The 22,183-nt window shown below is 29.9% G+C and overlaps 9 protein-coding genes across 9 annotated transcripts; 3 read left to right on the top strand and 6 right to left on the bottom strand.

Moving 5' to 3' along the window:
* Positions 1-15: 15 nt before the first annotated feature.
* GO595_005705 (uncharacterized protein) lies at positions 16-960 on the bottom strand (the record flags this gene model as incomplete). Its single annotated transcript, XM_067918978.1, has 1 exon — positions 16-960. The coding sequence occupies one exon, from the start codon at positions 958-960 to the stop codon at positions 16-18; it is 945 nt and encodes a 314-aa protein (XP_067774084.1).
* Positions 961-2,362: 1,402 nt separating this feature from the next.
* Positions 2,363-4,987, top strand: GO595_005704 (uncharacterized protein; the record flags this gene model as incomplete). The annotated part of the gene is made up of 1 exon (XM_067918977.1): positions 2,363-4,987. One exon carries the CDS (start codon positions 2,363-2,365, stop codon positions 4,985-4,987), a length of 2,625 nt encoding a protein of 874 aa, XP_067774083.1.
* Positions 4,988-8,146: 3,159 nt separating this feature from the next.
* GO595_005703 (Noc2-domain-containing protein) lies at positions 8,147-9,322 on the bottom strand (the record flags this gene model as incomplete). Its single annotated transcript, XM_067918975.1, has 1 exon — positions 8,147-9,322. One exon carries the CDS (start codon positions 9,320-9,322, stop codon positions 8,147-8,149), a length of 1,176 nt encoding a protein of 391 aa, XP_067774082.1.
* A 247-nt stretch (positions 9,323-9,569) lies between these two features.
* GO595_005702 (uncharacterized protein) lies at positions 9,570-12,425 on the bottom strand (the record flags this gene model as incomplete). The annotated part of the gene is made up of 1 exon (XM_067918974.1): positions 9,570-12,425. One exon carries the CDS (start codon positions 12,423-12,425, stop codon positions 9,570-9,572), a length of 2,856 nt encoding a protein of 951 aa, XP_067774081.1.
* A 159-nt stretch (positions 12,426-12,584) lies between these two features.
* On the bottom strand, positions 12,585-13,058 carry GO595_005701 (Myb-like DNA-binding domain containing protein; the record flags this gene model as incomplete). Its single annotated transcript, XM_067918973.1, has 1 exon — positions 12,585-13,058. The coding sequence occupies one exon, from the start codon at positions 13,056-13,058 to the stop codon at positions 12,585-12,587; it is 474 nt and encodes a 157-aa protein (XP_067774080.1).
* Positions 13,059-13,657: 599 nt separating this feature from the next.
* GO595_005700 (uncharacterized protein) lies at positions 13,658-14,230 on the bottom strand (the record flags this gene model as incomplete). Its single annotated transcript, XM_067918972.1, has 1 exon — positions 13,658-14,230. One exon carries the CDS (start codon positions 14,228-14,230, stop codon positions 13,658-13,660), a length of 573 nt encoding a protein of 190 aa, XP_067774079.1.
* Positions 14,231-15,414: 1,184 nt separating this feature from the next.
* On the top strand, positions 15,415-16,335 carry GO595_005699 (uncharacterized protein; the record flags this gene model as incomplete). Its single annotated transcript, XM_067918971.1, has 1 exon — positions 15,415-16,335. One exon carries the CDS (start codon positions 15,415-15,417, stop codon positions 16,333-16,335), a length of 921 nt encoding a protein of 306 aa, XP_067774078.1.
* A 3,448-nt stretch (positions 16,336-19,783) lies between these two features.
* GO595_005698 (uncharacterized protein) lies at positions 19,784-20,668 on the top strand (the record flags this gene model as incomplete). The annotated part of the gene is made up of 1 exon (XM_067918970.1): positions 19,784-20,668. One exon carries the CDS (start codon positions 19,784-19,786, stop codon positions 20,666-20,668), a length of 885 nt encoding a protein of 294 aa, XP_067774077.1.
* Positions 20,669-20,900: 232 nt separating this feature from the next.
* GO595_005697 (uncharacterized protein) lies at positions 20,901-22,181 on the bottom strand (the record flags this gene model as incomplete). The annotated part of the gene is made up of 1 exon (XM_067918969.1): positions 20,901-22,181. One exon carries the CDS (start codon positions 22,179-22,181, stop codon positions 20,901-20,903), a length of 1,281 nt encoding a protein of 426 aa, XP_067774076.1.
* Positions 22,182-22,183: the final 2 nt, after the last annotated feature.

Below are 22,183 nucleotides of genomic sequence, written 5' to 3'. Positions count from 1 at the left end.
CAACAAATTACGAATTTATTCATCAGTACATTCTTGCATCATTTTGTTCAGCGTTTCGCACAATTCATTTTCTCCCAAATCTTCAGCGCCACTTATCAATGTCGCTAAGCACTGCATGAACTGGTCATCAATTTCTTCTTTTGGACAATTCTCATACACTCTATAAATGCTACAAACAGTTTGCACCAAGTATTTAAACATTTCTCTTCGTTCCTCATCAGTTCCCATCTCTGCCACTTCTGTGAACATGTCGAGGATTTTGATTACTTTATCTTTATCGTATTCAGAAGTTGGAATATGCTTATAAACGAGTGCAATTAATAAAACAATGTATCTCTTTACAAAATATCCATTGCCATCGAACTTTTCGAATAAATAATCAATGATTTTCATTGTATTCTCGCTCTCTAAAAGTATATGATCTGATTCGATAATGTAATAAAAACACCAAAGTGCTGCATCAAAGCTGGAATCTTCAACACAAATGTGTTTATATATAGAATCAATACTAATACCAAGAGACAACATGGATTGAGGAAATTTTTGGGTATATAATCCAATGAAAATAAGAATATGCCTAGTAAAACGTTGATCATCTATGCGTCTTTTTAAGAAATCAGTAAATTTTAAGCTTAAAAAGGTATTAAGGTGAAGTGAATCTTTCTTGATTAGATTAATTAAACATTCAAGAACAATAACACAATATTCTTCATTGACATCTTGATAGTCGTTATTAGGAATAACATGACGAAGTGGAGGAAGAATATTCTGAGCAAAGTTTAGATCAATGTTATGATTTAGTGTAACACTTTTTATAAACTTCAGAATTGCTTCTGTAAGATCTTTGTCAACAGCTCTGTAAATGTGGGATTCAATGTGCTGGAAGATTTCAGGAGTAATGTTATGATTGAACTCAATGAAAGCATCAAAATTTGTTAAAGTCACAACAAGAGGACGCATAAATTTCTCATTTTGTTCAAGTAGTTCAAGTATTGGAACTTTTTCAAAAAATAGAAGAGGAACATCACACAATTCTCTACAGTACTGATAAGTAGAAGTAAGATTAACAAGAATACTAAAAGAATGAAATAAAATATCAGGATTTTTGAGAACCGTAACTGTATCAATTATAATTGGGAAAAAGTTGGTTTCATAAAAAGGTTGAAATGGGTAAGGAATTGATTCTTTAGCTTTTGCAGCAGAATTAAATAAATTGAATAGATTTGCAATTGCATCACGAAAGGGATTTTCTTGATGATCGTTGTATGCTTTCTGAGCCTCTGCTAAATATGTATTGATCTGTGAACAAAAATAGGCATCTTGATAATGATTTTCAGATTCTTCAGAATAACCAGGATTTTCCAAACGACTCTGTTTTTTTGGGTGTTTTGATTTATATTGTGGTCTCATTTGAAATTAAATTTAACTTACCCAAAAATATACTAGTATTTGTTGTCACTTTTCGTAAAGTGCTGAATGTAAATTGTGTTACATACGTTTAGAATTATTGTTCAATGAATGTCTTCCAACAAGTGTTTGCAAGTATCGATTCAAAAGGTAGTGAGCACTTATTCTCTTCAGCCAACAGTGAAAATGTTGATATTTCTAACAATGTTAAACCAATATTAAAAAATACGAAACAATCATCTATTAAGAATTCACCTAAATATTCATCATCAAAGCAAACAATAAGTTCTAAATTAATCTCTTCTGAAAATAAATCTAAGAATGAGTTAGTTAGATCTCAACCTAAAAGAAATGTGCAATCTAAAAGATTAAAACCTAAGACAGAAGAACAACCAATTATAAGGACTACATTAAAGGAAGGTATAACAGTTGACCGAAAAACTCAGAAAGAAAAATCACATAAATTAGCTGAACTTGAAGAGCAAATTCTTATGATAGAGAACAAAATAAAGAAAGTAGAAAAAGAGCTATCTACTGCACAGAAGGAAAATGAAGAACTTATTCAAATAAATGAAAATTTGGAAAGTAAAACAAAACAAATGAAGAAAGCTGAAGCTGAATCAAAACAGAAACTTTTAGACACCAAACTCGATTTAGAAGAAAAGGAATTTGAGTGTACTGATAGTTGGAAGTTTCGAATTAATGAACTAAAAATTGAACTTGAATCACTATCATAATAAGATTTAAGTTATCACGGAGGATACTGGAACAAAATATTATTAAAATACTATTGTATGAATTTTAGTTTTAATTTTTTTTTTTGTTTTTGGACAATTGTTTGTGAAATGACAATAATATTTCCCCTCAAAATTAATGACAATTATTCGTGAAATGACAATAATATTTCCCCTCAAAATTAATGACAATTATTCCATAGATCTTTTAAAAAAAAACAATGAGAAATTCTTCCATTCAAAGATATCCATCAGGACCTATTAATACAGAGCAACAAGAAATAGATAAATTCACAACTGATCGTCGAATGGTTTTTGGTCAAAGGATTCCACCATTGCAACTTGAAAAAATGACAAAATTACCAAAAGCAGATAAGCATTTAACATGTTATGCACAAGCAGACAAGTACTCTGTCTCTGTTTTAGATGGTAATACAGTTGTTTGTAAGCAACAAGCTTCACCACAACCTAAACAATATGAACATAAGTTTGATTATGTAATAGATGCCATTTCTGCAAGTCCTATTCCAGGGTATCTTCTTCTTATTCCACGAAGTGGTCTTAAAGTTGTTAATTTTAAGTTAATCAATCAAGCGTCCGGACCAATCATTGATGTTTCTACTGATGACATTGCATATTCCACCACAGCAGTTTGTTGGATTGAAGAGCGAAGTCAACTTTTAATTTTAGTTGGTTCGAATTTTGGTCAAATAATGTGTTTAACAATCAAACCACTTTCCAAAGATGTTAGTATTCGCAAGCTATACACTGATGAAAACAAGACTCCGATTGCCTCGATAGCCACAATTACATGTCATAATTCACGATATATCTTATACACCACATGTCAATCACTTGTCATACTTCAATGGCCAGGAACCTCCTCTGAGCCCACACGTTTACGACGTATCACGAAATCCAACATATGTATACCATCATTTGTTTATTCGAATTCGGAATATGTTTCTTTTTTATCTCTTGAGGAACTTCGTATTTATACCTTTGATCAACTTATTGATGAATTTCCTGGTAGTTATGGTGTAAAAATCTCTGATATTCCCAGCAATATCTTAAGCAAGTCATTTTTATACAACAAATATTCTCCGTTAATTATGACGAAATATTACACATTGATCGTAGACAAAAATGTTGTGTTAGGCTTTTCGAATGAAGAATGTCGATTAGTATTTCATTATCCTATTCTTAAAGAACAACAAATCATTAACATCACAATCGATATCTCACGCACAGAGAAACTTAGCCAAATATATTTCACCACAGCACAATATATCTATAAGATCGATATTACAAATGAAGAAAAATATAAATATATTCCAACACTTCGAGAAGAAAAAGAGAAATTACTTAAAGACTTAGAACCATCAGAGAATGTTTCTACTTCAGAACTTTTGTCCACTTTGTTAGAGAAAGAAGATTATGATAATTCGATTGAATTACTTATTAATGATTTACAAAAACGAATTGAACAACAAAATCAACAAAAGAAAGTTTTATATGTTAAAAAGAGTTATGATGAACCATTACCACAAGAAAAGTTATCACTTTTATGTGAACAATTTTTAATATTAGAGTTACAAATCATTAATGCATGTAAATATAATAATCCGGAATTATTTGATCCGATTATATATGTTGATACTGAAGGTAAATATGATATCTTAAAGTTAATTATCGAAATGTTACAATTAAGAGCATTTTCACCAGTATCTAAAGTCTTAAGTAATCCAAATGTATTAAACAAATTTAAGAACTCAAACATAACATTAAATTTATTATTAGAAAATGATAATATACAATTAGCATTAAATAAAATCATTGAACAAAAACCATCGCAAAGTTTGTTATCAAGTATTATCTTTAATAAGAAGTTCACTAATTTAATATTTAAAGACTTAACTACGAAAGAAAAAGTTAATGAAATTTCTTCATTTTTAATATCATTATTACCATATTTAAGTGAAACATTTCCATCTGAAATCGCATTCCAATTATTAGAGAAAGAAATCAAAACATTAAATTCGAAACATTGTGATATGTTAATTTGGTGTATTACTAATATTAATAATAATAATTCCAATGATTTCGATCAAAAACTTTATGAACTTCTCAAAGATAATAATGGCTTTAAACACTTAAATAATCCTTATTCAACTTTACAGCGATGTTTAACTTCGAAATATTATCGAACTTCTGCTTATTTAGCTTATTTATTAGGTTTATATCATGAGTCAATTAATTGCGCTAAGAACATCGACGTGAATACTATTAAACATTATATCCGTCGTTCGCCACGTTCGATTCAAGCAGAGTTATGTCGTGAAGCTGATGTCGAATTAGAACAAGAAGGTAATGAACAAGCTATACGTATCGCATCCAAAGAAACTTTAGTGAAAGAATTAACTTCGATGAAAAAGAAGTTGAAGTTATTAAAGAAACAATCGCAAGAAAATGTTCACTTCTTACAAGACCTTGATGAATGGGTAAGTGGCGAGAACCCAATGCAAGAAAGTTGCGCATATTGTGGAAAGATATTAAATAATACTGTGGGGTTCTATTTCCCTTGCGGCCATTGTCTGCATGAAGATTGCTTAATGTGTCGTGTGAAGGAATTGTTAAGCGAAGAAGAAATTACCAAAATAGAAAAACTGTTCGCGGACAAAAAGGCTGAAAAAGATATTTTGGCAGCGGAGAATATGATCGCTGAAGATTGCCCAATATGCGGAATGAGAGCGGCAAAGGCTTTGAGGAAATCAATCGTAAAGGAAAATGATAGAAATTGGCCAATGAGCATATTGGAGCTCAAGCTAAATATGACAACGGCTTAAGTTTGAAATATATTTCAAGTAAATAAAGTTTTATAGGTGATTTGTTCTTGTGTATGTATCTTTGAACAACTTTTAATTTGTTTCTGATTTAATAAAAAGGAAAAATGATATGAAGGAATTCATTTGTTTAATATATGTTATTGATTGTTATTTATGTTTAAACTTTTCTTGGGAACTGAAAAATATGTTTGTCTTGTGGTATCCTATAAATTCAACATATTTATTTTATATAAAGCTATAGTTAGTTAGCTATATCTAACTAATTATAATAATATAGTTATATATATCAAAAACTATAAACTAATTATTGAAATAATTAAAAACCATTCAACCTTGCACAAAGATGAGCTTGTTCATTTTATTTTAAAGCTCCCTAAAAATGGAAACAATTGAATTTTTCGTCTTTTTTCTAAATGAACTATATCTTGGGTTAATGCGTGTGTTCAAACAATATACAACGCTTTTCGAAACTCAGTATATAATATATTAATAGCATTTATTTTAACAAAGTTTAACGAAAAATAATAATAATCATATGTTTATTATACGTTTCTGCTTAGTCAAAAAACAAATAACATGTGCATTTATTCAAAAGTGGCGGATTTTGTTTGATAATACGATAAAGCACTTTTACATTTAAACCAGTCAAATTCCTTAAAATACATTTATTGTCATTGGTTCCAATTACCTATGCAAAAGATGATTGCATTCGAACAAATAGTTTTAAATTTAGCTGAAGAAAATCTTGACAAATCATTTCAGGAAATAATGTCATTGTTTGATGTAGATTTTCCAATAACATTTGGCATTACTGTAAGTAATTTAATTTATTATGCATTTTGTGTACGCAATAAATCATTTGATATATACTTAAATTTTATGGAATTAATTCAAGCAAAAGAACCGAAAACCAAAATTATTGAATCATTCGTCAAAAATATTTCATTAATTGATTCTCAAGAAGCGCATTTTTTAATTGCACAAATGATTGATCGGAATTTGGCAGATGTAAGTATCGCCAAAAATGTTAATGCAAAATATTATGTGCATTACAGAACAAATGAAGAAAATGTTTCCGAAAACATGTACCTTATTTCATATAAAGATTCCAAATTTAAAGATTTCTTTTATAACCTTACAGAACTTTCAAAAAATGATTGGGAACTACATAAGAAATATGTTAAAGAAGGAATTAATCCTAATGAAATTGTCAAAATCATTCGAAATGATGAAATCGAAAAACTTCAAGAAATATCATCACAAAATTTTTTTGATTTTAATCAAATAATTAAACCATCACTTTATGAAAGATGTTCATTTATTAATCAAGAAAATGTTACATTAATTGATTATGCAGCATTTTTTGGATCAGTTAAATGCTTTAAATATTTACTTATGAATAATGCAAATGTGAAAAACACAGGTAAATATGCAATTGCAGGTGGAAACATCGAAATCATTCATTTATGCGAACAAAATCATTCATCATTTAAAGGTGCATATGAAATAGCAATGGAATATCATCGAAATGATATATTAAAATATATTTATGATAATAATTTAGAAGAAGTGTGGAATGATAACCGAATTTTTCACACATATACATTTGATATAGAGCCTCAACTACAAATTTCATTTGGCACAAAATTCAATGACTTTTACCGACTCTTATATTCAATACTGTTACTAAGGTATTCAATCGATGTTTACATGAAAGATGAGGAAAATTTTTTTATGAGTCGAGGAAATTTTGAAATGCTTTCAGATATAGAAGAAAGCGGACTTCATATAGTTGACAGAATTCTTAATGAGTATGTAACACATGGAAACTTATACCTTGTTAAGCATTTCCTTCAAAAACGAAAAATTCCAAACTCTATGCTTATTTTAACTTTACAATCAGGAAACACAGAACTTATAAAATATGTAATAGAAAATAATAAAATAAATTTAAGATATATTCATATTCTAAATTTATTGTTTTGAAATAATATTTGGTACTTGTTTAAAACATTTGGCACAGCACTTATTCGTGCAACTAAAAATGGTAATATAGAACAAGTGAAATTACTTCTTGAACAAAAGGGAATTAATATTAATGATAGAAATGCAATTTGTTTTAATGACTTTCTAATTACTAATAATATATGGAAATTATTTTAAATATATAAAACAGCACTTATGTCTGCAGCTCAAAAAGGTTATCTTGAAATAGTTAAATTACTCCTCGAACAAAATGGAATCAATATTAATGCTAAAGATTTATATTTACTTTATTTAAAATTTGTTTTAATGACTTTCTAATTACTAATAATATATGGAAATTATTTTAAATATATAAAACAGCACTTATGTTGGCATCCACAAATGGTCATATAGAAATAGTCAAATTACTTCAAGAAGAAATCGACACAAATACTGAAAGTAACTCTTCCAAATGTCACCACTTTTAGCATAACAAAATATTTTTATTGTTCAAAAAATAAAACACTTTTTGGTAATAGGTGGATCACCTATATTTTGAAGTAAAAATGTTTAAATTTTTTACCTTGTTTAATTATGGCTTTCGGTTTTTCATTCTCTTTTGAGACATATCATATGTTTCATATATGCATACATAGGTAGGTGGTGACAAGACACTGTCAACTTTCCCTCTTATAGATTTATTTTTAATTTTATAATTATTTGTAATGTATTTAATACATATCAGATTTTAACATATAAGAACAGTAGACGAATTTTTATGAAGATATAATAATTTTTTTTTAAAATTCCTTTGAATTTAGTCACTTTCCATTTAAATTCGTGTAAGATACAATACACAAACGGTCATCTAAGCAAAGACTGGATGTACCAATTCACCACATCTAAACCAGTATATACAAGAATTGTTGAAAAATGTTTAAAATATTTTTATCTTCTGTTTAATTTTGTGATTCCTTGTTGTGAGTATCGGTCAATTGTGGAGGAACGAATCTTGATGGATTTGTAACCGCAAAATTAATTCACCTTTTTTGGGATCTCACAATTGTCCATCAGATTTTTCTTGAGCCTTTTCACAGTTAATATATAGCTTAATTTATGTATATATTACCAAAAAAGTGGTTGTTTCACCACCTACGTAATAATTAAAAATTTTGAAATTGTATTTATTCATAATCAGTTTTGAATTGGCGCTTTACCTTCAATTATTGATGTCTCTCTTATGTTGAATTCCGTTTGATTCGCTTCTTTCTCTCTTTGCTCTGTTATCCATCTGGAATTTCTTTCGATCTTCTTCGCAAATTTATTTATTTCTCTTTCTTTGCTCTGGTAAACAGGATTCTCTCTCATGTTCTTGATCACTCTGTTTACTGGCGCAACAATCTCTGGAAATGCAACTTTGTTCCCAAGTTCAGTAAGACATATATCCAAAAGTTCAAGTGATGTATGAAAAAGATTTTCTTGGTATTTAACAGTGCGTGCTATTTCCTTATTGGCAACAAGAAGATTATCCCAATCAAAATCTATTTCCGAAGTATTTTTTTCTTGAAGAGATTTCCCTAATATTTTAGCAAGTGGAGCAACACATGGAAGATATTGGCGGTTTTCGATCAAAATCCTCAGAATTTGAAGACGGAATGGATTAAGCTTAAGTGAGCTATCAACATGGATGACATGAAGCGCAACATCTACAAATGCATTAGCATAGTTAGTATATTGAAACATAAATGGGCTCCAGAATTTCATAGTATTAACATATCGTGGGGTTGCAAAAACAGTGAAGTTCTCCCGATTTTGACTTGCAAGAAAATGAATAACATCAGTCATGGATTTCTCAAGTGGTCCTATTGTGGCTTCTGGTTCAAAATCTACAAAATATTTGAAAGCTTGTGAAGTCGCCGGGAAAAGTGGATTTTCAGCATCAACAGAAGTTGTTGCAACAATTGTACCAATAGCATATGTGTAAAATGTAGGAGTATGTTGTACAGCGCGGGATGAAATAAATAATAAAATTTGTACAGCTTGATCAGGATTGGAAATCATTGCTTTTGTAACGGTAGTAAAAATGTGCTGTGTGTATTCAAGTAATGAAATTTGTTCAAAAATAGGAGCTAATGTTGCTATTGCTTTTTTTGAGAAGAAAGCTGCTTGAACAAACATAACAATACCTTGTCCTTGTGATAACCACATTCCTGGTTTTGCATTTTTTGTTATATTTATACCAATCTCAATAAGGAGATCTTCATTATTGTTTTCGATAAAAACTTGAAGGAGATTTGGGATAGCATCAAAGTCACCTTTTTCTAGTTTAGATAGTTCTTCTTTTTTATTTATTGCAATGTTTTCTTCCATCCAAAATCCAATGGTCGACCAGATATATGTTCAAAACCAAAATTAACCGTTAATTATCGACGTTCATTTTTGCTCACCCAAAGATTTCTTCATATGGAATAAAGTGGAAGTCATATTAATATGTTTCATTACTGCTTCAATAATACACAAATTTTTATTATGAAAAAACAAAGTTATAAAAACAATAGATATTTATTTCCATATCAAATCTGTATCTTTATCAGGTGCTATATTTTAAGGTTTTATATCATGTTGTTCTTTCTATTGCTGGTGGTTGGATTCGTAAATTATTTTCTGCTTCTGTTTCGTTTTTATTTTGTTCAGTTTTTGTTTCATTTGTACTTTTAGCTTCATTCGCATTTTCGTTGTTCTCAAGTGTTTCGTTTCCGTTTTGTTCATCGCTTGTGTTGTTATTATCATCAATTACAATTTCATTTAATTTCTGATCATTTGTTGTATTATTTTTATCATCAATTACGATTTCATTATCATTTTGTAATTCATTTGATGAGTTATTTTTATCATCAATTACAATTTCATTTAATTTCTGATCATTTGTTGTATTATTTTTATCATCAATTACGATTTCATTATCATTTTGTAATTCATTTGATGAGTTATTTTTATCATCAATTACAATTTCATTTAATTTCTGATCATTTGTTGTGTTGTTATTATAATCAATTACAATTTCATTTAATTTCTGATCATTTGTTGTATTATTTTTATCATTAATTACAATTTCATTTAATTTCTGATCATTTGTTGTATTATTTTTATTATCAATTGCAATTTCATCATCATTTTGTACTTCATTTGATGTGTTATTTTTATTATCGATTACAATTTCATTTATTTTCTTATCATCAGTTTCATTTTTATTTTCTTTATTCTTTGTTTTTTGTTTTTCATCAATTTCTTTTTTATTTCTTTTTGGCTTTTTATTTGAGTTATTATTTTCTATTTCATTTTCATTTTCTGTTTCTGATTCATTTGTTTTATTTTGCTCACCATTTACTGAGTGATTTCTTTTTCTTGCTTTTTCTATTTTCGCCTTTAGTTCATTCACATCTATATCATATTTCTTTGCTAAATAATCTATATCGATATGGTTACCTTGTTTCATCATTTCTCTAAACTCTTCTTTCACTTTTAACTTCTTCATTTCCAAATCATTTGATGCTTTTCTTCTTTTCATTGCGTTATCTTTTTGTATTTGTACATATTCAAGTGCTCTTTTTTCTCGTTGTCGATTAATTTCTCCTTTAGTTTGTAACATATATTCTTTTTGCGCGTTCATTCGTTCAGCATTTTCATCTCTAATTTTATCCTTTAACTTTTGATATGCGATTTTCTTCGCTAATTCTTCGCTTTGTAATTTCTTAACATTTTCGACATTTTTATCGATTTCTTCCGATTTCTTATAATATGCTTCTCGTTGTTTCCGTTCATTCTTTTCTTGTTCTTCGCGCATCTTTTCGATATATTGTAATTTCTCTTTTTCGATTTGTCTTTCGCGTTTATATCGCTCGAGTTTATCATGTAAAATCGCATCGCGTCTTTCTTGATCTTTATTTTCCTTAAACACAAGTTCTTTAATTCGTTCTTCTTTAGCTTTTTCGATATTATTTCTCGCGTTCTTATTACGTTCCATAAGTTGTTCTGTTTGGATTTTCTTTTGTTGCGCTTGTAAATCACGTTCTTTAAGTACATTTTCATATCGTTTCCGATTTTGTATTTCTTTTTGTTCCATAATTTGTCGCTTTTCTTCATTCTCTTGTTGCGCTTTTTGTTGTGCTTGTGTATAACGTTGTTTTTGCTCATTAAATATTTTCATGTTTCGTTTCTTGATCTTTATAACTTGTTCTTGACGTCGTTGTTCCATAAGACGTTCACGTTCTAATTGTTGCCTTTGTTTTTCAATCATTTTCTTTCGATCTTCTTCATTTTGTTTTTCGATTGTTTCCCTACGAATTACTGCTCGTCGTTGGCGCTCAAGTTCTAATTGCATCATTTCCCTTTGCTTTTTAGCTTTCATCTCTGCAATGTGTTGTTGATTCTTTTCGACTTCTTTCTCTTGTTTACGTTTTAGTTCGATTAATTGCTTTTCACGCTCTGCAATTCGAATTGTTATTGCTTCTTTCTTTTGCTTCCGCTTTTCCGCTTCGATTTTTTGCTTTTGTTGGATCTCTATGTTCATTTGCCGCATTCGTTCGTCGCGTTTTCGTTGAAGTTCTTCTTCGTCACGTTTCGTTTGTTCATAAATTAACTCATTTGTAATAAGTTGCTCGATTTCTTTCTTTTGCATTCTTCGGATTCGTTCAATTTGTTCAGCGCTCGAATTAGATTTCGATGTATTGTTGTTCCCTGGATTAGTTCTTGTGGTTTGAGTGATTGGTCCACTCATAGTTTTCCGCATTTCAATTTCTTTTTGTACTTTTTCGCGCTCTTGCTTTATTTGCTTAATAAGATTCTCACGCCGATTTAATAAAGTGGTTTCAACTTTCTTACGAACATCTGGGAAATCTGGATATTCAGAAAAATCAGCTTCTGTTGGTTTCATGAGATGAGATGGTTTAATCCCAAGCCTACACATGGCAATTACTGTCGATTCTTCTGTGAAATAAGGTTTTTCATTATCTTTGAATTTATCTTCAAAGTTAAGAATACTGATTTCTTCAGTATCTCTTTCAATTTTCTTAGGTTTCTTGTGATGAGTTTGTTTGGGTTTTGGAGTTTTTTGTGTATTTGAATTTTTTTCTTCTTGAATTTTTTCTTGAGTTTCTTGTTGGTCTTGTTCATTCTCAATTTTTACTTGAGGAATTATTTCTTCTTCTTGATTTGATTGAGAATTTAATTCATCTTCTTTTTCTTGTTGTTCATTTTCATAACCAATTTTTACTTCAAGTTTATCTTCTTCTTCTGTAGGTTGTTTTTCAGTTGTTTCTGTTTCAGTAGGTAAATCTTGATTATCTTGATTTATGTTTTCTGAATTCTCTATTTCAGTTTTCTCACCTCCTTCATTATTTCGTTGAAATTTTTCATCACCTGTTTTTGAATCAGATGTGTCAGTGAGGAAAACTTTGTTTTCTTCAAGATTCATTTGTTATAACGTTTTAACCGTTACAGAACGTTAATTAATTAAGAAATTGTTGAAATGAGAATTTACATAAAGATCTTCAAAGTTCATTGAAATTGCAATTAGAACAGAAATAGTTTACTTTAAGACCTATTTTAAGTAACTTTATTTTATGGCAACAATTTATTGTTTTTGTGTAATCAAAGGAGCCAATGTTGTGATATTCATTAAATTAGGAAGACACTCAGGCTTTCCATTCTGGAATTGTTCAAGCCAAGTTGAAATATCAAGACTAACTTGATAGTTATTTGGTTCTCGAATATTACGGAACTCTGCAAGCCTATGTTTAACAGAAGTATTCCACCTGTTTTTAACAATAGTATCTGTTCTGCCTGGAAGATATTTTGCAATTTCTGCCCATTTGTTTCCAAGGATGCTCTGTTTCTCTGCTAAGATACAATCTTCCATATGAGTCCAAGGTCCTTTGTTAATAGATGGGTTTAAATGTCCGTTCCATCTTTCACGACATTGTTTTGGTGTTCTTGAGAGTTGTGCAGCAATCAAACCCCAATTGCATGGGCCATTTCTTGACACATGGTTGTAGATTTGGATATCTTCTGCAACTGAGAATGGGTTCTTACGTAATGGTCTGCTCATTTATAATTATATTTGATTTCATTCAATTTTTAACCACTCATATTTATGAGAATATCTTCTTATTAAAGCAATTCTCAAACTTTATATTCTAAAATAATTTATTAAATAAAATATTAAAATTAAATCTATAATATTTTATGATTTGGGTTTGTATATAATGGATAAAATATGTTTGAATCTAGTGTCATGAAAATGTGGTTAATTTCGGGTTTTGAATGATTCTTTGTGGTTAAGTATTTAAAATGAAAAAATCAATTCAAAAATTGTAAGTTGGATGAGATAATTCAATACTAATTTCAGAGAGATTTTTCTTTATGAATGTTTAATCGTCCAAATTGGTTAAAATGGCACAACCTTTGGCTGCTTTTTTCTTTTTTAGCCATGGCAAAGCTTTTGTTCCCCAAAAAACTTTACAAAAATAATAAATGATGTACTTTAATACTTAGCATGTGCTGATGAAATGAAATGTCTTTATAAAAATTGCCTTTATATATATCAAAAAAACGTATTGTTTAAAGTAATTGCTTCAGTATAAGATAAACAGTAAAAATACATTTATGTTTCGAAAAAAAAATTATATTTATCATATTCATTCTCAATTAATTTTGGGGATAAGCAGAATCCTCATCAAGCTTTTGTTTAAAGCTCATAACTTCTTGGTACATCTTCTGCATTTTGACTAAAAAGACTCCAAATTTATTTTGTGCAACCTTTAGCTGTTCTTGAAGGGCCACCTTTTGTTCTGCTATTTTATTATATTCATTTTTCTTCATTTCGATTTGATTGACTTCATATTTCATTCGTTCTATTAAAAACTCTTCTTTTGTTAAATGCTGCATTATTTCCTCTGTAAGGCCTTTCTCTCTTATAAAATCTTCTACAGGTCTCAGCTTAAGCTTGTTAGGATCAATATTGAATTCGTTTGAAACATTTTCATCAGCAAGAGTTTGACATAAGTGTAGTTTCTCTTCATATTCGTTGTACTTGTGCCTTATTTTCTCATTTATATTTTGGAGTTCTTTTAAATGTTTTCCTTTTTTGATCGAAATTTCAATGAATAACTCGTTGATTTCGCTCATTTTAGAAACAACATCAATTATCAGATTGTCTGGATCATTAACACTTTCAATTGATGAGATAATCTCCTTTAGTTCGGAAAAAACAGAAGCCATGAAAATTTTCACATCACATTTCACTTTGTTTGATTTCACCGAATGCAAATTCCTGTTAAAATCCCTGATCTCTACAAATTTACTTGTGGTTCTGGTTCAAATGATTTTAGCGAAGATGACATGGGCGAAATAAAGCCAGATAAAGTCGAAAGAATTCGATTACTGTTTCCATCATTTGGAACAATTAACTCAGTTCGAGCAGTTGTTTTGGTTCATATTCATAAACACCCTCATGTGCTTCTATTAGAGAAAAAGATAGATAAATCTATTGTAGTTCCTGGTGGAAAATTAGGACCAGGAGAAGATGACGAAAGTGGGGTCCTAAGACTCCTTTCTAAAAAGATGAATTTGGTTGAAGGCTCTTACGAAATAAACGAATTATTAGCAATTTGGTATCGTCCTCAATTTACTGATCAACTTTTCCCTTATCTTCCTGTACATGTAACTGTTCCGAAAGAAGTTGAAAGATGGTATCTTGTGACGCTTCCTGAAAATGGATTTTTTGAAATTTCATCAAAATATTCACTTCGTGCAGTGCCATTTTATGATTTATCTGATATTGATCATCAGATTTTTGATAAGCAAATAGCATCAATTCCATTTTTAATGAGTAGGTTCAATTTAGAACCCATCTAACAATTTTTTTTATTAAATATATTATCTTCAAATTAATTTTTTACAAATATTTTTATTTGATTAAGATTAATAAAACTCATACAAGAGTTGAACTAACCAAAGCCTTTAAATTAAATCCAGGATTATTATATAATAAATAAATTAACATTAATTATATGCATTATTTTAAATTTTCCCAAATTTATAAGGATTTAATCATTTGCTTGTCATCAAAGAATGTTCGTTAGTAAAACAAAACATGATTATAATCATGAAAAATTTCCTTTTTCATGCATACAAAAGTTAAAATGAAAAATATATGGTGTGCATTTAAATCAAATTAGATTTTCGGTAAAAGCTTCCACAGGGTATAGAATTAGTTTTAATTAAAAAAAGATATCAACGTAATTTAAGTAGTTTTTTATCATTATTGGTTATAAAACACTTTCCAACAAGAAAGGCTTCGAAGCATCTTCCCTAAGTATACTTGAATATGCATGTAAAATAATATTTTTCGTGTTTGTCTCGACACTTTTTGAATTGACTATGTCCGTTTATATATTGTCGGAATGAGCGATCGCTCACCTTCAAGAACTTCAATTATATCAGGAAAAGCCAAATTACAAAAATCAAAAAAACAAGAAGTAGATGAGGCAACATTGAAGTCTCAGATTGAGGAAGAGATTCCTGAAGTTATCGGAAAAAGCTTCGAAGAACTTCGTAAGCTTAAAAAAGACATGATATACGAATATGATTATGATAAATCAAGCAAAATTCAAACATACATTGAGTTACAAAGAACAGATAATACAGGAAAAGTAATTGAATCATTCCAAAAATGGCTTCGTGATGAAATTACAAAAGTAATTGAAAACTATGATAAGAACCAAGAAGATGCAGTTCGTGATTCACGTGAGTTTGAAAAACGAATCAGAGTAGATACGGAAAATACATTTGAGCAGATGAAAGCTCGTCACATTGAAGAACTTACAGACATAGAAACAGAGAAAGAGGTGGAGAAGCTCCGTGAAAAAAGGAGAGTTTCCCAAGAAGTTTATGATCTTTGGCGCCAATCACAGAAACTCGCTTCAGTAGACGAAATCGAGGATGCAATGAAGACTAAGGCTCAAGCTGACTCTCTCCAAGTACAACAAGGTGAAGAGCGACAAGAAAAAGTTGAAATGAAATATTCGAAAATTATCAGACAAGTTTTAGATAAGCAAAAGAAGGAAATCGAAGGCCTCCAGAAGAAGCTTGTTTCGCTCCTTGATGAAGCTGAAGCTGTTATGGAGAAGGAACAGATGGAACAGAAGAAGAAAGTTGGCGTTTTTGTTCAATATGCGCTAAACAAAGCTATCACAGATGGAACGAAGCAGTTGAGCAACAAAAAGATGAGAATGACAGTGACAAACGAACTAACGGCGTTTGTGAAAAAGCTGCTAAAGGAAAACGGGAAAGCAGAGTTCTTTGATATTCAACAAATTCAATAAATAACAAGAATTATGAAGTCTTATTGAAAGTTATGTGATTTTTATGGAATTGTTAAATCAAAATTTCATAATGCATAAAAAAATCAGTGATCGTATTAAAGAAGATTTGGAAATAAAATTTCCAAATTCTAAAGTTTTGCGTTAAAAAAGAAGAACTAAATGTTGACTTTAAATTTTTTTTTTTTTTGAGCGAATAATTCTGTTCTTATCGTCAACTTTTTGTATAATGTTACGAAAATATAAACTATTTAAAATTAGTGAGGAAAATTAAATAACAAAAAATATAAAATTCTTTATAAAGATGATTATCTAATTAATGCACTATTCAAACTTGAAGTAACAGCTTTTCCTGTACTTACAAGTGCTTGTTCAAGATAATTGAAGTCTGAAGGAATATTTGTTATGTCATCGCTTGTTGGATCTTGTTTTGAACATCCCATGAGAATCAAAACAATAATAAATGCAATTAGCGGCAAACCAGATAATGCAATCTTTGCAATTGCACCGTATAAACATATTGTCCACCTTTGATGAACAAATTGAGATAATGGATCTTTACAAGTTTCTATGTTTTGTGAACAATTATTTTCATTCATCCATTGAATTGCTATTTGTGATGGAGTTGTTTGGTTTAATGTTCCATATAAATCATTTGCAATATTCGACTCTGGGGATTGTGCTGATATAATAATTTGGATAACGAGAAAAACAAAATCGCCAAGGACAGAGATAACACAAAGTATGATAAACAAAAAATGAAAGAAGACATAATGACTACTGCAATACAATAATACGCATATAAATATAATTAATGCAAATGTTGCAGCGCATGTTGAAAGTGTTACAACTACACATACATATGTTTCTTTCCCAAAATTGATAGTTTTCCAGAAATTATTGTTGACTTTTAAATATGAATAAATGTCCCATCCGCCAGAAATTAAAAAGGAAATTGCAAACAAGATCAAAGAAGCCCCAAGTGCCTTGACTAAGCTGCTAATGTTTTCGCCTAATCTCTGTCTGATCATTTAACTTTTTTTGACCGCATCTGAAAATACTTTTTGAAAAGTTTAGAGATCAAAATTGAATGGAAGTTGTATCCGCTGGAGTATTCATTTGTTTGTGTGTAAACCATTCTAAAACATTTATCAGCACATGTTGTAAAATTTGGATTATGCATTATGCAACTTTACACGTAAAACATATTACAGAAATCAAGAAATCAATATTTATCATTAATGAGTTATGTCATGAAATACCTTGCTAAAGTAATAGATTTCTGACAAATTTCATAAAACGAAAAATAAATTGTTTCTCTAAACAAAATCACAGCATGTGAGTTTGATTGATTAATGCAAAAAATAAATTCAAGAAAGAACAAATTTTACTGAAAAACAAATTTACAACTTTTGCTAGTTTAAACAAAAATTTTTGTTGGTTTCACCTGAATAATTAATTGACCAGACTATACCAAACAATTAAAAAAAAAAGTTGTTTGGTCTGTAAAAGTATGTGATATATTAAAAAATGTTAGCCACCCAGATGTTTTTGACATATGTTCATGAACTCTTCACGAGAAATTTTAAAATAATTTTGGATCATTTGGATTCTCTCTGAAAAATAAGAAAATAGGATCGACGTTGTATCGTTGATGACTGTGTTGACGGATGTGTAAACGTCCCCCGCACAGTTTATGTTGAACGTTAAGTTTGATATCCTGACTTTTGTTTCTGGTGTGATGACAGATGCAACTAAAATACATGCAAGTGCAATTTCCTCACATGTATACTTGCAACAAAACTCTAATGAAAGAGAACAGAATAAAAAGAATCGAGTGTTCTCAAAAAGATTCTGTGAGCTATCTGAAAGTGGTAAATCAATGATTATGCTAAAGTAATATTGGATAAAATCAAGAGGAGTTATAACAAAAACATTATAGTTGGTGTGCTGGAATATCATTATTTCATTTTCAAGAAGCATTTCATCTGTTATATTTGTTGTCAAGTTGATTATCTTACTAACAATTGACAAATTGTTAGGCTCATTTGCCTTGGCTTCAATTAATAATAGAGTTGCGCATTCAAGTTCAAGATCATTTCTGTTTAAAGGCTTTGTAGATAATAAATTATCAAATAGTTTGATTGCCATGCATATAGAAAAATCATTAAGTCTTAGCCGAAACCCAATGTGGATTATCCACTCCACGCTGTTGTTTCTATCTGGAGATTTAAGATCCTTTTGAACGTTATCTAAGTAATTTATGTTGAATTTTTGATATCGATCTTTGATACGATTTTTCTCGAGCATGATTTCTGAGTATGGTATTTTCTTTATCTCTAGTGTTGTTGGATTGAATTGTATTAATATTGAATCAAAATTTTCATTTGAATCGGATTCAAAATTGCTTGATTGATCATTTGACTCACCATCGCTCGACCCATCTGAGTTAGAGTCGATCCATTTGTAGATTCCATGAACTTGGGTGTTATTAGTTCGAAAAACGTTCATAAAAACTACCCCGGGGTTTTTAGCTTTTTGAATTCATAAATAAAATGAAAATTGAATAAAGCTTTGAAATTTGTGTGTTGGAATTTTTGGCGCCAAATAACCAGCTCCATTTCTGTGTTGAATTTATTTTATCTGATTAGTCTTCATGAAACTGAACTTTGTTATCCAGTACATATAAAACTATGTTTAATATATGAGCTTTTTTTGTAATGAGAAATTTTTTAAAATAGTAAAACATGTTATACTCCCTGAAAAATCTTATTTCACTGAAAAAGTGAAATATTGAATTGAATTCTAGCGTAAACCGTTGTTGATATGCTGCCACCAAATTGAACATTTTTTCCCAAAAATCAATTATTTTAAATTAAAAACGTGTGATTTGTAGTATGTACTAATTTATTTTGGTGTTTTTATCATTGATAATTCTATAAGATCCGAAAATCATGCATAATAAAAAAGATGTTTTTAATGTAAAAAAATTGATTGTAAAAAAGAGATTTTGAAGTTAGAAAATTGGGATTCAGAAAAACTTAAAAAAGAAAAAAAATTATCTTACATTTTGAAGATATCATTAAATATGTTTTAAAATAATTTTGAATTTTTCAATAAAAATCATTGGTGGATTGCATATTATTAGCAAGCTTATGATCATGATACTGAATCAATTTGAAAGTTAAAAAAAACAGATTTTTTGAACGCAAGTATCATTTAGGCATCACTCGGTAACTCATATATAATGCTTTTTCACTCGTTTGTGATAAAAGTTCAGATTTTTTCGAATTTAAATCTTCATCTTAAACAGTCATCTTTCATAAGTTTCTCTCTTCCTCTTAAAAAAGCAATCATTTGGTGCTAAATATGATTTTGAAAAACTAGAAGCTTCAAAACAAATTTTTTTTACAAAATGCTGATTATTAAAAAGTGACGAAAATAGCCACAAATGAGCAAACCAGAAAAATTATGTCCTCTATGTATAAGCAATTTAACAGACGGAGAATATGAGTTTTATCCATGTCCATGCGGTTACCAGGTTTGTGGTTTCTGTTTTAATCGGCTTCTGGAAGAAAAAGAGCCTAAATGTCCGTATTGCAGAAGACCATATGATGCAAATGCATCTAAGCGAGTTGGTGAACAATATAGGCCTGTTAGCACAAATAGTGATCAATCAACTCCAGTTTATTATCTTTCTTCCAAAATCGTTCAAATTATTGGAATTCCGTCTGAATTACTCTCAAAAGAAACTCTTGTAAAACCAGAGTATTTAGGGCAATATGGAAAAATTTCAAAGATTTCCATATCAAATCATCCGTCAAATAAGCTCATTATTCAATCCCAATCACCTTCTGTTTTTGTCAAGTTTAAAAGTAAGCAATCTGCAGATTCATGCGTTATGGCTCTTGATGATTATGTTCTTGGTCAGGATCGACTCCAGGCGACTATTTCAATTGTTGAAAGATGTCCACATGCTCTCCGTGGGAATACTTGTAGCAATAAAAAACAATGTCTCAAGATCCATAGAGAAATTCGTTCTACAGATATAATTATAAATTCCCAAGAGATTGACCACCAACCATCAATACTACGTAAGAAGGTTAACAAACCAAAGCCCCCAAATTATTCTCTCTTTCCCAACATAGCCAAGATTTTCCCATCAATTTTCCCACCGCCAAAATTGGTGCCCCCCGTTCCGTGTCACTTTTCTCATATCAATCTGTATTCATTACAGAGAATGTCGCTACTCGAACTTGCAACTGATCATGGTGAGTTTTTACTCGCTCAGCCTCCAGTAACACAGAGTCACAATAGTTCATCACAAAATGTTTAAATAAATCACCTGCAATAAGAAAAATGTTTATTTGTTGTTTGTGTTCTATGTCTAATCATTAATCAAAAAAATTGTTTGATTCTTCAACATTTAACTCCGCATAAATCTGTATTTACTACATACAATTTACTACATTCCATGGAATTGGTTTAATAAGATATCGAAATAACAAACGACAATAATAGTTGTTGATGGTACCGAAAAATTAATTTAATAAAAAAAATTTGTTTGTTTACTCACTGGGTGCATTATCAATACTTTCAGTTACATCAGGAATGTGATCAATGAACTCAATTTCAGACTTTGCTTGTGGGTTTTGTTCCTCGATGTGATCTCCGTTGTTTATCTTCTTGCAGCAAAAATCAGGGTCATTCATGTACTTCTTCGGTATTTCATCGCAACATGACATTTTAATATATATTTCTTCTTCACCAGTTTCATCATTGCAATCAAACACTTCCATATCGCCATTTTCAAATGGTATTTGATGACCTTCATGTGCACCAGTGATACATGCTTCACCAGATTGAGTCGGAGAGTAAAAACAATGGCACCTCGAGCATTGGCAGAGCCGAATTATTTCGAAATATTCGGTCGATATTTGTTTCAGCTTTTCTTTGATTTCCTCTGACATGTCATGTGAAATGAATATGACATATGACTTTGCAAGGTCTTCTTCGAATGTAGGCTCATCCTGAACAACAACTAAGTCAATGTTGTTAAGTGATGACATCTTTTCTTTAATGGGTCCTTTCTCGGCTTGATCAACGTTTGAATAGATTACAGATAATACGGAATATTTCTTAAGTGTGGGAATAATGAGCTTCTCAATTTGATCACATATTTCTTGCGCTTCATAGTCATTGTATTTAGCAAAAGTAAATTCATATTTGTAGCCAGGAATTCGTTTGACAGCAACTGGTAAACGGATTGGAATGTTAAGCTCGATAATAATCTTTTTGTCAAGTTCTTCATCGCGTTTCAGATCATCAAATTTGGCATTATCTTCTTCACTTGCAAATAACGATAGAATTATTGATGCATATATAAAATCAAGAGTAAGTGGAAGTGTGAAATCAGCTAATTCAAGGTTCTTACGTGGCTGAATTTTACTCCATTTTTCAATGTTTAAATTAGAAAATTCTGGATTCTTTAAATCATCTGAAGTAGTAGAATTGGTGATTCCATAACACATGTACTTCATATATTTCAATGGAAATGGAAGGACTTTTTGATCAAATAAAGGTTTGCCTTTTTTATCTAATGTATGAGATAAAACATATTTAAGCATATCAAAACGTTGTTGCTCATTTCCTCCTCTAAGTTGAAACACCTTGTTAGCGCCTTTCTTTGGAGCGATAATAACACTACATGCGTTGTCTTGAATCGCACGCATTCCATCTTTTGTTTGTTGTGAAATTTCAACTGGTGATGTAAATGTAAGGTATTTTCCATTTTCATAATGTACATTAAGTGAAGGATCAAATATCTCGAATAATGCTTCAGAACTCATTT

The sequence above is a fragment of the Histomonas meleagridis genome, assembly GCF_020186115.1.
Source record: "Histomonas meleagridis strain 2922-C6/04-10x chromosome Unknown contig_39, whole genome shotgun sequence".
Taxonomy (NCBI): Eukaryota; Parabasalia; order Tritrichomonadida; family Dientamoebidae; genus Histomonas; species Histomonas meleagridis.
This window is presented reverse-complemented; position numbering and strand designations above follow the sequence as displayed.